The 15,642-nt window shown below is 33.6% G+C and overlaps 1 protein-coding gene across 1 annotated transcript; it reads left to right on the plus strand.

Moving 5' to 3' along the window:
* The first annotated feature begins 577 nt into the window (after nt 1-577).
* LOC128215369 (acetylcholine receptor subunit beta-like 1) lies at nt 578-5,469 on the plus strand. Its single transcript, XM_052922058.1, has 4 exons — nt 578-769; nt 3,883-4,185; nt 4,373-5,032; nt 5,464-5,469. The coding sequence occupies exons 1-4, from the start codon at nt 578-580 to the stop codon at nt 5,467-5,469; spliced, it is 1,161 nt and encodes a 386-aa protein (XP_052778018.1).
* The last annotated feature ends 10,173 nt before the right edge of the window (nt 5,470-15,642 follow it).

The following is a 15,642-nucleotide window of genomic DNA, read 5'->3' on the forward strand; positions in this document are numbered from 1 at the left end:
CTCATATTCGTATTATGTCACCGTTGACTATTATTTATAAATAACTTTTTAGTAAATGGGTTATTCGATGAAATTACATAAACGCTTTAAAATCATATTCTGTCAGGTTATCAGTTATTTTGAAAGAATCACTTAATTTTAAATTGACATTGATAGTAAGCAAATATTGTACTGTGTACTTGTAGTACGTTTGCTATTAGTGTTTTTTTCTTCCATTGTGACCCATCACAGCTCTTCACCAATGCCCATTCATCCGTTATTTTTTAATTGCTATTAATGTATCTTGATATGGATAGACTTTCTCTTTAGAAAAGAAATCCAGTAAACCCATTATCAGTTGTTCACGTGTGCCAACAGTCCTCAAATGTGATTGGTTTAGTTATTGACTAAGTATCTATTGTGTTCAACATATGACGTATACCCGACCAAACACGCTTGCGGAATACGTTAGATCTTATTCAAGTTTATAAGGGAAAGACTATTGTTTTTTTATCTGATTTGAATGCATTTCAATTTATACCATGAACTGAGAAACTCGAATTAATAAATGTGTTGAATCCTTGAATTAAACAAAGTTATGTTTAAAATTTTCTGTTTTTGGTTCGTTTATACGCTGTGTTCCCGAGAGGGTAGCGATGCGTACACACTGACGGACGTTGAAAATTTGTGGACCAATATAACAACTGGCTATAACAAGAACCACAGGCCCGTACAAAACCAACATAAGTCCATTGATGTGAGCATCAACTTTGCTCTTTACAGCATTCAGGTAAGAATTCAATTGTCGGATTATGAAACAAAACGCCCGGAATAAGCCTATATATGTTAATTTAATATAAACAGAGAATATCACGAACATAGCAATACGTCTATACTATAATTTTGTTTGATCTTATTTTCTTTTACAAATGAATTAAATCAACTCGTATCGTACTGAACCCCTTACTTGCGCACATTTATTGTTTGTATATTTCGCATGTTTATTCAACATAATTGTATTTATATTTAATTTCAAAATAACACAAATCAACGAATAATTTTGTCATTGCGTAACGATGTTTTAATTTACAGATGTACTTGATATATTGAACGAAAATTTGATATTTATGATCCGTACTCGATTTGTAAAAAGCAGAATGATCTAAATTTGCCCCATTTTCAAATGCAGATATGTGTTCATTGGTTTAAAAGTATACGCATGGTTTTCAAAATGTTCACAAAACAGTTCTATTTATTTGTTTCTTTCCCTCCACCACCAATCTTATACTACAGGTATCATAAACATACATATGCGTTTGTTTGTTTGTGCTCTTATCTGTACCCAAGAAAAATCGAATGCAGAAATGTCATTTATTGTTTAAACGACGAAAAATACAAATATCAAATAATGTACCAAACTAGAAGTATAGCTTTAAACATAGGTAGGTGAAACAAAACCGCCGGTAATACAACGGCGAAATTCTAAACAAACACAAAATACAACAAGCTATTGTACCAAAGACAATTGAATTGTGTATGGATAAAACACATTACGTACTTCTCACCCGAAAGAGTATAAACCCCAATCTCGATTTCTTTTTTAATCTCAATTTGACATCCGCTCTAATTTCTGTGTGACACCAAGTGTTGGTCATATAAGAACATATATAGATGACGTCAAAATCGAATGGTTTTAGTTAAATTAAAATACAGTATGTAGTTTAATACCGGGTAGTTTACTTACTGAAATGTTGAACATTAAGTGATTAAGTAAGAATTTTAAACACTTATTTACTATACTCGTTCAGGACCACAACGTCAACAATAACATATAAACGTTATCATAATATCGACGCCTACCATCTCCGTAATATCCGTGGATCTACGTTTCGAGCAAAATGTTAAGCTCTTATGTTCATGATGTTACGTCATTTTTAACACAATGAAATCTTCTCATTTGTTTCATGCAATATGTATTGCATGCCTCTTGCACCATCGACACATTCCATTTTCGAAAGCAATATGCACATTATAAGTCTCTACGTCAGGGTCAAATCGCGTGCACCTTAAGATTTTGAACAGTTTAAAACACTCATATCATTTACCAATCTGTAAGAATTACGCACGATTCGTCATGATTAATGAAGAAACCCCTTTGAGCCCCCGACACGTTTCAACAATGTTTTGTGACCTGTGGTCGATCATGGCCAGCACGGTTCTTCTACACTAGCGTTAGGGATAATCGACGTTAATTGAAGATACGGATTGATCCATGAATTGTAAATTAAATACGGTAGTATAATATAATACTGGTTTTGGTCACCAAATGTGTGTTCTTTTCTAGCATAAAGATTGGGCTTTATCATATTTGTCCATGCGAGTATGGACTGCTGAGGTATCACATGTACGCATTTGCCGATATGATAACGTCACTATATATATTTAGTCATTGAATATGCCGTGAAAGTCATACAACTATGTTAAACCCACTTTTATAAAAATGTGCATTTTTTCTTTTTAAGAAGTGCTTATTAGTTTTGTTGTGTTCCGGCATAGGTACTATACATTACAGTTATGTTTGCATGCGTAAGAATGTTCTTACGGGGTGTGTAAGCACCGGAATGTACTTGCTATGCAATCAGATCTCAAAATATGCACAAGTCCGATTTGGGAGAAAAGCTCCTGGCACCACTGTTTGCACAGTATTGAAACGAAATAGTAACCAGCCTACAGTAGAAGTGTTCTTACACGGTACCACATTCTCCGATTTTCGTAATATGTCCGTTAAATGAAATTATCAAATAAAACATAAATCATACTCACTTTTGTTCATGTAAACATAGGGCACAGCTCCACCACGGAAGTGCACCACCGTAAAGTGGTGGAGCTGGCGTTTAGATGCCGTGCTTTATCTCACGCAATTTTCATTCTAAACAATCAGGGATTTAAGATGGTAAGTAGCGGCTGTGACTTCTTTAAATGTCAGCACATACACAGCACACCAATTACGAACTAAGCGTTAAGTATGAAATACAAATATCGAGTTAATAAATTGAAAAAAAATCCTTACATTGCGCTTTTACACATTATAGTTTAGAAAGAGCCAGATTAAACCAGCACTCAATATAATTTTTTTAATAAAACGGTGATATTCAATATTACTTCTTTCTATATATATATAGTGAAGTGCTATATATAAATGTAAGCAAAACACTCTTTGCAAAATTTAAATGTGCTTACAACTTTCTGAACGTTCTGAGCATTAATGTGTTTACATAAATACATAAATAACGATGTTGCGACTCCAATCAGAACAAAAAAAACAATGCTTTGGTAATGCCAATGTATGCATCAATGCCGCAGAATATAATACTGAAAACTAAGAAAAAGTTCGTTTTTTTTCTGGCTAATAGTTTAAAGGACCACATCGTTGGAGTACAACACATTACTTATTCAATATCCTTCCGCTTAATGATTACGTTAAAGGGAAAATGTGGCCGTGACTTCTCTGTACCGCCAATTATCTCCAATGCTGAATCTAGTTTATATGTCATATCACGTAGGAGAACTCAGTATTCATATATACTTAAAACTGGGATTCATCCGCCTCACCCATCCCGTAGTGAATTTATCCATTTATTGCAGATTCATATCTTAGTATGTTTAAAACATATACGTCACCATCCTTTTTACTATTAAGTTTAATTTTATGAGTTTGACTCTGAGGCACTATTTTCAAAATGTATGAATTTAAACTCCTGGTTAGAAAATCAGTTCCATATTTATTTCCATGTTATTCGCGGTTGATCAACAAAATGAAATCGCCTTTACTGAAACAAAACAAATTTCGCCTTCATTTTTAAAAAGTCAACTAAGTACTATTCATAATCCATTTTGTTTAAGGAAATCAACGAACTAACTGGGAAAATTTCGGTTACTGGCTCCATAGAGCTAATATGGGAAGACGAGAAGCTTGTCTGGAATCCGGCTGATTACAATACTATTTATTCAATGATGGTTCCCATATCCGAGGTTTGGTACCCGCCCCTGATCATTGGCAACCCAGATACCACATCAACAGCTATTAAAATTGAGGAAAGGAGCTTTGTTCGACTTCTGCCAGACGGCACGATCATGTTTATCCCCTCCGGTGTATATTCGGTTCACAGTCCGCTGAATGCGAAACATTATCCCTTTGATAAACAGGTTGGTTTAGTTGGTGAAGTCATTTAAGCCTTCAAAGCGAATGTTCGTTCACGTAATTCCAATTGTTAATAAACGTTTAACAAATTCTACCTCGATTTTGTCATTAAGTCAATGTTATTACAATAATGTTTATTGTTTAAAAGAGAAAACAAATTCTAAACATGTATATTCAACTTATTTGTTTCAGACTTTCGACATTCAATTTGTTGTCCCTGGCTTTATAAACACAGAAGTGAAACTAATGGAAGGAAATACAACGTATATATCATCGTCATTTAAAGGAAATGGCGAATGGTCCCTGTTGAAATTGACAAGAGAGGTGACAGTTGAAAGTCAATATACATCAGTTGCTACATTCACCATCAGCTTAGAGAGAAAGTCGACGAATATGGTTGTTAACATCATTCTGCCAATAATGTTTCTGGCTGTAATCAACCTTCTAGTGTTCGTACTGCCGCCCGATGCCGGGGAGCGAGTATCATTCTCCGTGACCCTACTCCTGTCTTTGGCTGTTTTTATGACATTGGTTGGAGATAACCTGCCGAAAACGTCCGACCCGCTCCCCGTGCTTAGCTATTACCTGCTAGCAACCCTGACCCTCAGCACGCTCATGTGTGTTATGGCCATCCTGAATCTTTCAATCTACCATAAAAATGAGCAGTCTCGACCACCAAAGTGCATTGCTGTTGTAGCTGCTGCCGTCCTTTGCCGAAATAAATTTCTCAAAGCTGAGACAGAAAAAGATGTTGCTGAAGAAGAGAATACCAAACCGGCAAATGAAAAACGAAGTGAAAAATTGACGTTTCCGTTCAAGGACAACCAAAAAGTAATGATCAGCTGGAAGGATGTTAGTAACACTGTTGATATTCTGTGCTTAGTGTCATTTATTATTGTTTTGTTTGTTATCAATATCCACTTTCTTGTATGGTTTACATCATAAAAGGCACCTAATAATGTATACGCAAAACACTAAAGCACGGTTTTTAACGAAGTGGCAACCTTTTCATATTTCTTTCTCTTCGAAAATGTACCCTTAGTAAGGATATATTAAGTTTCAAAACCAATCAATTAGATATAAAGTTTCAATATTCTACAACCCCATGTTAGCAAATCATTGGTAATTTATCTTGGGTCTTGGAAAACTTCATAAATAATAACTTTTGGAATGTCAAAAATTTAGTCAATTTCTAAATGTTATTAACTTTTATCAAAAGCATGGAAGAGAAAGATAAATTGCAAAATGTTGAAAATCATACGCTATAAATATTGTCCCGACAGATTTGAGGGCTACCTTATTATTGAATACTACAGTGAGTCCTCTCTGAAAGCTGAAGTAGTAGTAAACTGTTTAGCTGATAATAAGTGTCTGTACCTGTAACATGTATATAGTCTCTGTCTTTGGATCAATCTGAATAAATGACTGTGTGTCTGTACCTGTAACATGTAATTAGTCACTGTCTTTGAACCAATATGAATAAATGACTGTGTGTCTGTACCTGTAACATGTAATTAGTCACTGTCTTTGAACCAATATGAATAAATGACTGTGTGTCTGTACCTGTAACATGTAATTAGTCCCTGTCTTTGAATCAATATGAATAAATGACTGTGTGTCTGTACCTGTAACATGTAATTAGTCCCTGTCTTTGAACCAATGTGAATAAATGACTGTGTGTCTGTACCTATTACATGTAGTAAGTCCCTGTTTTTGGATCAAATGACTGTGTGTCTGAACCTGTGACATGTATTTAGTCCCTTTCTTTGTATCAATATGAATAAATGACTGTGTATTTGTGCATGTAACATGTATTTAGTCCCTGTCTTTGTATCAAATGACTGTGTGTCTGTACCTATAACATGTATTTAGTCCTTTTCTTTTGTATCAGTATGAATAAATGACTATATGTCTGTACCTGTAACATGATTTTAGTCCCTTTCTTTGTATCAATATGAATAAATGACTGTGTGTCTGTACCTGTAACATGTATCTAGTCCCTGTCTTTGTATAAAAAACTGTGTGTTTGTACCTGTAAAATGATTTTAGTCCATGTCTTTGGATACAATGACTGTGTGTTTGTACCTGTAACATGTATTAAGTGTATGTCTTTGTATAAATATGAATAAATGACTGTGTGTCTGTACCTGTAACATGTATTTAGTCCCTATCTTTGAACCAAATGACTGTGTGTTTGTACCTGTAACATGTATTTATTCCCTGTCTTTGTATCAAATGACTGTGTGTTTGTACCTGTAACATGTATTTAGTGTCTGTCTTTGTATCAATATGAATAAATAACTGTGTATCTGTACCTGTAACATGTATTTTGTCCCTGTCTTTGTATCAAATGACTGTGTGTCTGTACCTGTAACATGTATTTAGTCCCTATCTTTGTATCAAATGACTGTGTGTCTGTACCTGTAACATGTATTTAGTCCCTATCTTTGTATCAAATGACTGTGTGTCTGTACCTGTAACATGTATTTAGTCCCTGTCTTTGTATCTAATGACTGTGTGTCTGTACCTGTAACATGTTTTTAGTCCCTTTCTTTGTATCAAATGACTATGTGTCTGTACCTGTAACATGTATTTAGTCCTTTTCTTTTGTATCAATATGAATAAATGACTGTGTGTCTGTACCTATAACATGTATTTAGTCCTTTTCTTTTGTATCAATATGAATAAATGACTGTGTATCTGTACCTGTAACATGTATTTAGTCCTTTTCTTTTGTATCAATATGAATAAATGACTATGTGTCTGTACCTGAAACATGTATATTGTCCCTGTCTTTGTATCAAATGACTGTGTGTCTGTACCTGTAACATGTATTTAGTCCTTTTCTTTTGTATCAATATGAATAAATGACTATGTGTCTGTACCTGTAACATGTATTTAGTCCTTTTCTTTTGTATCAATATGAATAAATGACTGTGTGTCTGTACCTGTAACATGTATTTAGTCCTTTTCTTTTGTATCAATATGAATAAATGACTGTATCTGTACCTGTAACATGTATTTTGTCCCTGTCTTTGTATCAAATGACTGTGTGTCTGTACCTATAACATGTATTTAGTCCATTTCTTTTGTATCAATATGAATAAATGACTATGTGTCTGTACCTGTAACATGTATTTAGTCCTTTTCTTTTGTATCAATATGAATAAATGACTGTGTGTCTGTACCTATAACATGTATTTAGTCCTTTTCTTTTGTATCAATATGAATAAATGACTGTGTATCTGTACCTGTAACATGTATTTAGTCCTTTTCTTTTGTATCAATATGAATAAATGACTATGTGTCTGTACCTGAAACATGTATATTGTCCCTGTCTTTGTATCAAATGACTGTGTGTCTGTACCTGTAACATGTATTTAGTCCTTTTCTTTTGTATCAATATGAATAAATGACTATGTGTCTGTACCTGTAACATGTATTTAGTCCTTTTCTTTTGTATCAATATGAATAAATGACTGTGTGTCTGTACCTGTAACATGTATTTAGTCCTTTTCTTTTGTATCAATATGAATAAATGACTGTATCTGTACCTGTAACATGTATTTTGTCCCTGTCTTTGTATCAAATGACTGTGTGTCTGTACCTATAACATGTATTTAGTCCATTTCTTTTGTATCAATATGAATAAATGACTATGTGTCTGTACCTGTAACATGTATTTAGTCCCTGTCTTTGTATCAAGATGAATACATTACTGTGTATCTGTACCTGTAATATAATGTTATTAATTAGGTGATTATATATTGGCCTAGTTATTTGTCCGAGGTTAGTTGTATTTGCCTGAGCCCGAAAGGACGAAGGCAAATACAGTTGACGGAGGACAAATAACAGGGCCAATATGAAATCACCTAATTAATAAGTATTTTATTAATAAACTATTACCGTTTCGGTCTAAAACATTCTTATTACTTACCTTTGGTTCACATTGATGTCGCATTTATCTTTTATTCATTCAGGGTGTCTGCTTTTTAAACTTGACTTTGCTGATTTTGACATGCATCCTTTATATAGTGACTTTGCATGAATAATGAACGCTGTACATTGCAAGGAAGCATGTCTTTTCTTCTTAATTTCGTAAATCGTTTGCCAAAACGTCATATGTTTCACCTTCGTTGTCCATTTTGTCGGTGTAGAAAATCATAATAGTCGTAAAATCCACCAACGGGTTAATACAACTGTAATATCAAACTGCACAAAGTGGTTCAATCATTCAATAGGTTCAAGTATTCCAAATAGGTTTATACGAAGCACAAAATTTTAAAACAGTCTGAAAACGGTAAACAAAATGGCTACCTTTAAAAATGATTTCCAGCATTTTTCTCATACTAGGTGAGTTTCGACAGCCAATAAAAATGGCCCATTTCTCAAATCCTATATTAGGCGAGTTTTGTAGCCAATCAAAACGGAGGAAACTCATATTAGTCGAGTTTTGTTGATATTGGCCGAGTTTGGTCGATATTGAGCGAGTTCTGACATATGTTGTCTTCAATTGTCTGGTATTTGTACCACAATTGTCTCTGTATCTCGTCAAATATGTAATAGTTGATTAATAACATGTATTTAGTCCCTGTCTTTGTATCAATATGAATAATTGACTGTGTATGTTATGGATGGAATTGTGATCAACAAGTGTTTTACATTATGAAAGTGTTGTTCTGCATAATGTCACCTTTTCATTTGTTTCCTCAAAGAGTTTAGTGTTGTTTTTTATTCGGATCGTATAGAAGTATAATTAATTACTGATGCACTTTACTCTTAAAAACTATGATGTTTTCATGAAATATTCTGTATACTTTCACTCCAGACCGTGTTCTTTATTTTTCTTAATCAATGTTTGTTTTTGTTCAGAATCCTTTTAATCTTTTTATCCAGATGTAAGATTCGTTAAAAGTACATCTTATAAAGAAAAGACAGACAATTATTGTTAATTCCTTTGAACAATAATAATTAGGGAATTTTGATATAATATTATTCCTAATTAAAACTTCAATAATAAAATAGTTTAACATGTATGTGTATTGTATTTCACTGCGAGCATTTATACCCCTTATTTTGTCAAAGGAAAGTGATAATTAGATATGTTATTTAAATCCTCATTTTTTGATTAATGACAGTTTTAAATCCTTGATGAATTTTAACGATAACTAGCGGTGCTGGTTTTAACGTGACACTGATCTTAGAGTTATCGCCCGTTCTAGTTGTCGTGCATGGTACGATATCTGGTTCCCTCCTATCCGTCTTGTCTGTTACAGCCGCCATCGTACATGCGTGTGAAGCAGATGTAACGGGAACTGTCCAAACGATTTTCCCTACTACTACAAGCACACAGTTAATATCATTCCCCGCTCTTCCTCCACTCTTCCACTCTCCCCCACCCTATCATATGTTTCTTTTCCGTCTCTAGCTTTCCATTTTCTTATTTCCCACTCCTCCCCTCTATCTTTGTACTCTCAATGTATCAATGACCATTTTGTTTCAGTTGATTAGATGTATGCACAAAAGAACAACCTTGAAAATAATACCCTTACATTATCCCAAATTCGATAATGTCTGTCAGAATCAAAATGTGTCTTAACAAAAAATGGAGATATTCGTAACCCTGTTGATCAACAATTTGTCAGTAACTTACAACCTTTTATAGGAATTGATAGAACACTGAATGATGAACATAATGGTAAAATTCGGATTGGTTTGAAATAAGTTAGTGATTTCTTTTTAAAAACCATAACCTAAATCTGTATGATATGTCGTAGATTTTACTTAATTAAGAACTGAGCACTACTTTAAATACTCATGACTACTCCCTGAGAACATACGTTTTGTATTTGTTTACTATTTAGAATAAAAATGTGTAAATGTAGATAATGACTGGTCACAACTACAAACACACAAAAAATCATATGTTGTTAGAATTGGATGTTAGTTAAATTTATATATGTAAATTGCCTGTACACCAAATTATTTATTCCTAGAAATAATCCATAAATGTTCCAGAACTGGAATACCGCTACAGTCATCACTTAGTGTTATTGTCAAAACTCGCAGGCTGTTGCACTATAAACTTCAGTCTTTCAAATATGTCGTCTTTTAGAATACACCTATCAAGCCATTTCACACCTCCGACTGTTCCATCGTGAATTGACACCTAGGCACCCTAATTTGAATATTCATAATTGTTAACCAATCCAGATATGTCACTGGTATCATATTAATGTTTAAGTAGCATGGATTAGTGATGAATCTGCAATTCGCAAGCAGCCAAAATTATGATATTGTATTGTGTAATGTCAAACCGATTCAGATCACAAAACGACCGTGGCGAAACAACCAACGATACAAGACAGCCTAATGCTTATGATCCCGTTACTTTGTTCAGTTTATACAACAGGAATACCGTGTGAAATATACAAAATATCGTTCTCATGAGCATCAATGAGGTTAGGGGAAAAACTCTTCTTCCAGTGAAATAGAATGCAAAATTAATCTTCTTCAATTATTAACCATGGCGTCATACATTGGGTTTGCTACTAATCATAGAGAATGACATTCGGCTTAAGTTCCGATGAGGTCCTTGTTTGTCTCCAATGAAACTGCGTCATTAATTATTCATGAGGGTTTCCTAGCGATTTGTCCGATGGTACTTAATAAATCAGAGCAAAATGGTGTATAAGGGAATCCACCGATTGTTTCAGAACGACAGGAAATTACTGTGGGTTAATCCGGATTTTGAGTGGTCAATAGAGCGATATGCATCTTCATTCCATGTTGAACATCGCGTGTTAAAGCTTCAAAGTGTTTTGGCACTATGAGAATGCTTGTGTAATTAAGTGTTCGAGATTATTCAATATCAGAGATATATTTAAAAAAATATGGTTATTTTAATTCACTTTCGAAGAATGTGGAATTGAAGCAGATGGAAGTAAACGTTGCGTGTGGAAGAAATCATGCAGGATGACATTTAAATATACGTTTAGACATACATTTAGACATACATTTAGACATACGTTTAGACAACGTTTTTGTCTCGGCATGTGGCATTCAATTAGATACCCAGCCGTGTTATCTTGAATTAACCTTTATATTTTGACCTAGCACATGAATGGGTAAATCATATCGTCATGCTGGGCAAACGTTGCCGATAAGAAACGCTGATACGCATCCTAGATTTTCTTTCAAGACGTTCGATATCATTTATATAAATTATAAAAACAAACATTGCCTCTAAGTGTGTATTGTGACGTCCAAATCAACACTCAAAATGCAATAAGATTTATTTTCCTTTTTAACGAACGCATTTTAAGTACATGAATTCACTCGCACCGCTAGGAATTTGAAATTTATCTGAGATGCTTTATTCAAAGATTAATTTTATATGCTTATAGTATAGGTAACGTAAATTGGATCTAGGCAACATTCATGAGTGTGTGACACGAATCCTTAAATATATTTCAATATAACTACAAGACTTCGTTTCATAATTGGAACTTATTCATGTCAAGTCTCTCTTTAGGAATGTTACTATATAATTCGGTTCCATTTCCCCCCTCTTCGTTCATTCGTTCTGTCATACGAATCCATGAACGAATTAGTTTCTACAAACTTACTATAGTTTTTCACAACACAAGCTTTTAAGATAAGCTTTTAACCATGTTTGTGTAAGTTTCTGTTAATAAATGTCAGTGTTGTTATCTCGTTTTTTATGTTATTTGAAACAAAGCATCTTGAGAACGAAAATAGACCACGTGAGCTTAACAGTGACGATTCAACGGGCCTAAGTAACCATGACTTCAGCGACGAAGACCATTCAAGAGCAGAGTTTAATTACGAACGCGAGACAGTAGGCGGAAGGGACTAGGATGCAGGTCAAGACCGTGTAATCATAAACATTATCACATGGATGTGTGTGGCTTAAGGAAGTTATATGATGATAGACATCTAACAAATCATTTACAATTGTTTGACATTATTGGTTTGCTGGAAACGTGGTATGATTTTAATAATGAATTTGAACATATACTTCATAATAATACATTGTGTGAGATCGAAATCCTTAAATGCTTTAAGTAATAGTGGAGGTGTACATTAATAATGATTTGATGAAAATTATTTCATCATTAATATATGATCATGCATCATGTGTATACGATTTGCGTAGTGTTAAACATCAACAGTGCTGTGTTTCGTTCTATGCATGATATATAATTATATGTTGATTATGTCTCACCCACTATGTGAGAACAGTATTCTTATTTTACGAAATAAGTTTCCTGATTCAACATTATCTAGCTATAGACTTCATGCCCACATGAAAGATCTGTTAGCTTATATTCCAGATGATAATCTGCAATATATATATATATATTTTTTGTAATATTGTTATTGAATATACTTCCAACACTTTTGAGTTATGGAGAGATAACAAAACACAAAAAATATAATTACTTCGGAAATCTCTTATCAAGCATTGATGTACTCATACAATGTAACCATATGGGCGTATTTATGAAGACATTTAATAACATATAATGATACAAGTGTTGTAGATTATCATACATTGTATTATGACATTTTTTCTCATGCTTGTTTTTGCAATGATGCGTATTTGCTTGTTTGTTCTAAAATGACCTTTTTTCTAGAAAAAATAGAATTAACTTTTATACATTTAGCGAAAACGTTTCATAAGTGTTGAAAAGCTTAAACGGAAAGATGTGTGTAAAGATGATTTCTTACCGTTATTTGTAAATAAGTGCAGTTCGCTAGCCACTCAAATATGAATTGAAATTAATATAAATATAAATGGCGTAGATGTGAAAAAACTGTATAGAGATTCTGCTTCACTGATGTGCGTACATTACGTTGGTACACAAATCACAGCTCAACTTCAAATAATCAACCCTAGTGGGACCGAGAGTGTTCTGTTGCCAAACAGTTAAAAGACGCTCCGATTACGAAGATTTCGCTGGACAAGCGGTAAGCTGGATTTCAAAGACTACATTTTACTACTGTACGTAGAATTTTAAAATAGTGTCTTCCATTTAGGGAAACTTGTACCACCACTTAAATGAGCTAATGTTGTCAAGTTGTTGTTCAAAATTATTCAGGAATTTGCTTAAAGGGGCCCAAAGGAAAATAATAATATAACCTCCTCCTGTGGACCCTGGTACATGGCGAAACTATTTTCGAGGATTATATTTTAATCATGAGAGTCGATATCGATTTTGGTTGGAATATATGTAATGATGAATACGATTTTAAATTATAATATTACTGACGGGGTGGTTAGAAAAAGCATTTGGAATTTGAAAAAATAAATATCTCTGGGGCCTAATGTTTCAAGGCAAGTCAATGTTTTGATTACTGGTATAGTTGCTGATATTTGGAGAGATATTTATTTTATAAACGTCATGTATAAAATATTTTCAAACATAATATATGATAACATGACGAGTGTTTCGCCTCCATCGGCCAGTCTTATATTTACTCTTTGTAGTTAAATAAATTTAACACGTCAACGGTCATGTAAAAATGTCCGCTTGTTATCCAATTGACCTGAGTCGCCAGTGTGAAACATCGGCACACCAAACAAATAGTCGCTGATGTTTAACGAGGATTTTCTGGTAATCCATTTAGTTATGCAGTAAAGTGGACGAAAAACGTACAAAATGTTATTATATGGAGATTTATCGGTAAATAATGCAATATTGCCATAGGTCAATTCATTTAATGCGCTGAATGGTACGTTTGGTGGTGACTTTGGCAGTGCTAGCTCGATTTCTTTATAATAAAGCAAACCTGAAAATAAAGGAAATAATAGTATTGCATGCTTATTTAGCAACTTGTCTTTGAAGTCGTGTTCTGATTTACGCATTTCAGAAAAGTTCCATGTACAACATCAATTGGAAAAAGTTTTTGTCCAAAAGGCATATAGCAATTAAAACCACACATAGCAACGAGTTGTCGTTCAGGTGTATATGTTTTTTACGAAACAAGCGACAGCGTGTACTAAAAACTTAAATTCATGTTGAATTGATATATTGTTTGTGCATGGATGGTAATTATCCAAAAAGCTGCAGTTATCAGATTCTTAGGTACTAAAATTTTGTCATATTGTCCATTATTATATCGCAAATAATTAATATAATAACATAAAAGACAAAGGCAACCTTTACACTTATTTATTACTTTAAAAAGTAAACATTCTTGGCGATCTTATGTTCACTCGTGACAGCACCCATATTACCATAACACCTGTTATTAAGTGTTTGTTTTCAACATGTTATTGTAACCATAACTTATAGACATACAACCTTCCTACCACCACGTATGATACGATTGGGATGGTTTTAAACAAAATGCATCTGATGAGCTTCTCATTTTATAGTGCTAGAAACGTCCTGTCTATAATAATTTTTAATAGACCCGCATACAGGTCCTGGGACCCTTGGGAATAATTTGTTAAGTAGTTTTGTAATAAACGTGTAACCATTGACCTTAGGGCGGGAAACAGTTATCGTGACTTCTAGATTGCTTTCCGTTATTTGATCGACCTGTCCTCTAATGTTTTGCAATAAAACACACTCATTTTCCTCGGAAATGAAGTATAACGTCAAACATTCCCTTATATTTACTGTTTCAATCTGATGCAAAAATCATTTTGTCACGGAAAAGTCTTCTCAATTTTGCAGACTAAGTTGGGATATACTTATTATTTTAAGCGCAGCTTCTCACATCTGTTGTTCACACTGAGAATAATTTTATGATAGATTGCAACTTTTCAAAAGGATACAGTAGTACACTGTTTACTGACACAAATACTTTCAATATCATATTGTTTGTAAATTATGAATAATAACCTAATTCACCATTATACCAGTGGTAAAATTGTCTACACAAAGTAAATCATATTACCATTCAGTTACAGTTGTAGGTTGTTTTCGAAAAGTTTCTTCAATAACACCTCTTTAAACATAGGGAAATTGCTACATAAGTTCGGTATGATTCCAATAGTTATAGGATTTACCCAGTCCAATTTGTGCACGTTATCGTTGATTCTAATTATATTATTAGACATTCTCGCCATATGCAAAATGTTATGTGCCTCTTTACCTGTTTCAAGTAAAATTTGTCCATCACGATTCGAATAATGAGAATGGCCTTCGTTTTCTCATATCTGAATAACAATTTGGTTACAATGGATCAGTCATTTTTTTCTATTTAGCTTGTCAGGTACCGCATCTCCATCTTGATTGTTTTCTATCAATGGAATTAGATTAAAGCTGTTTTTCTGATTACAATGATTGGAAACGCATTTCTTATCAGCATTGGTTGGTGCCTCCGTCACTTCTACACCTGCTGTTGATGCACAATGATTTTGCATCTATGTTTTCAAAAACACCATGGGTTTAATTAACAGTTCTTTGCGGAATAAGATATAAACC

Source organism: Mya arenaria, chromosome 13, assembly GCF_026914265.1.
Source record: "Mya arenaria isolate MELC-2E11 chromosome 13, ASM2691426v1".
Classification (NCBI taxonomy): domain Eukaryota; kingdom Metazoa; phylum Mollusca; class Bivalvia; order Myida; family Myidae; genus Mya; species Mya arenaria.

Bases quoted from the DNA above. Each gene is read 5' to 3' on its own strand.
- LOC128215369 (XM_052922058.1), top strand. From the start codon at position 578: ATGTTTAAAATTTTCTGTTTTTGGTTCGTTTATACGCTGTGTTCCCGA. The intron at 770-3,882 runs GTAAGAATTCAA...ATTTTGTTTAAG, and splicing joins TTGCTCTTTACAGCATTCAG to GAAATCAACGAACTAACTGG. The intron at 4,186-4,372 runs GTTGGTTTAGTT...TATTTGTTTCAG, and splicing joins ATTATCCCTTTGATAAACAG to ACTTTCGACATTCAATTTGT.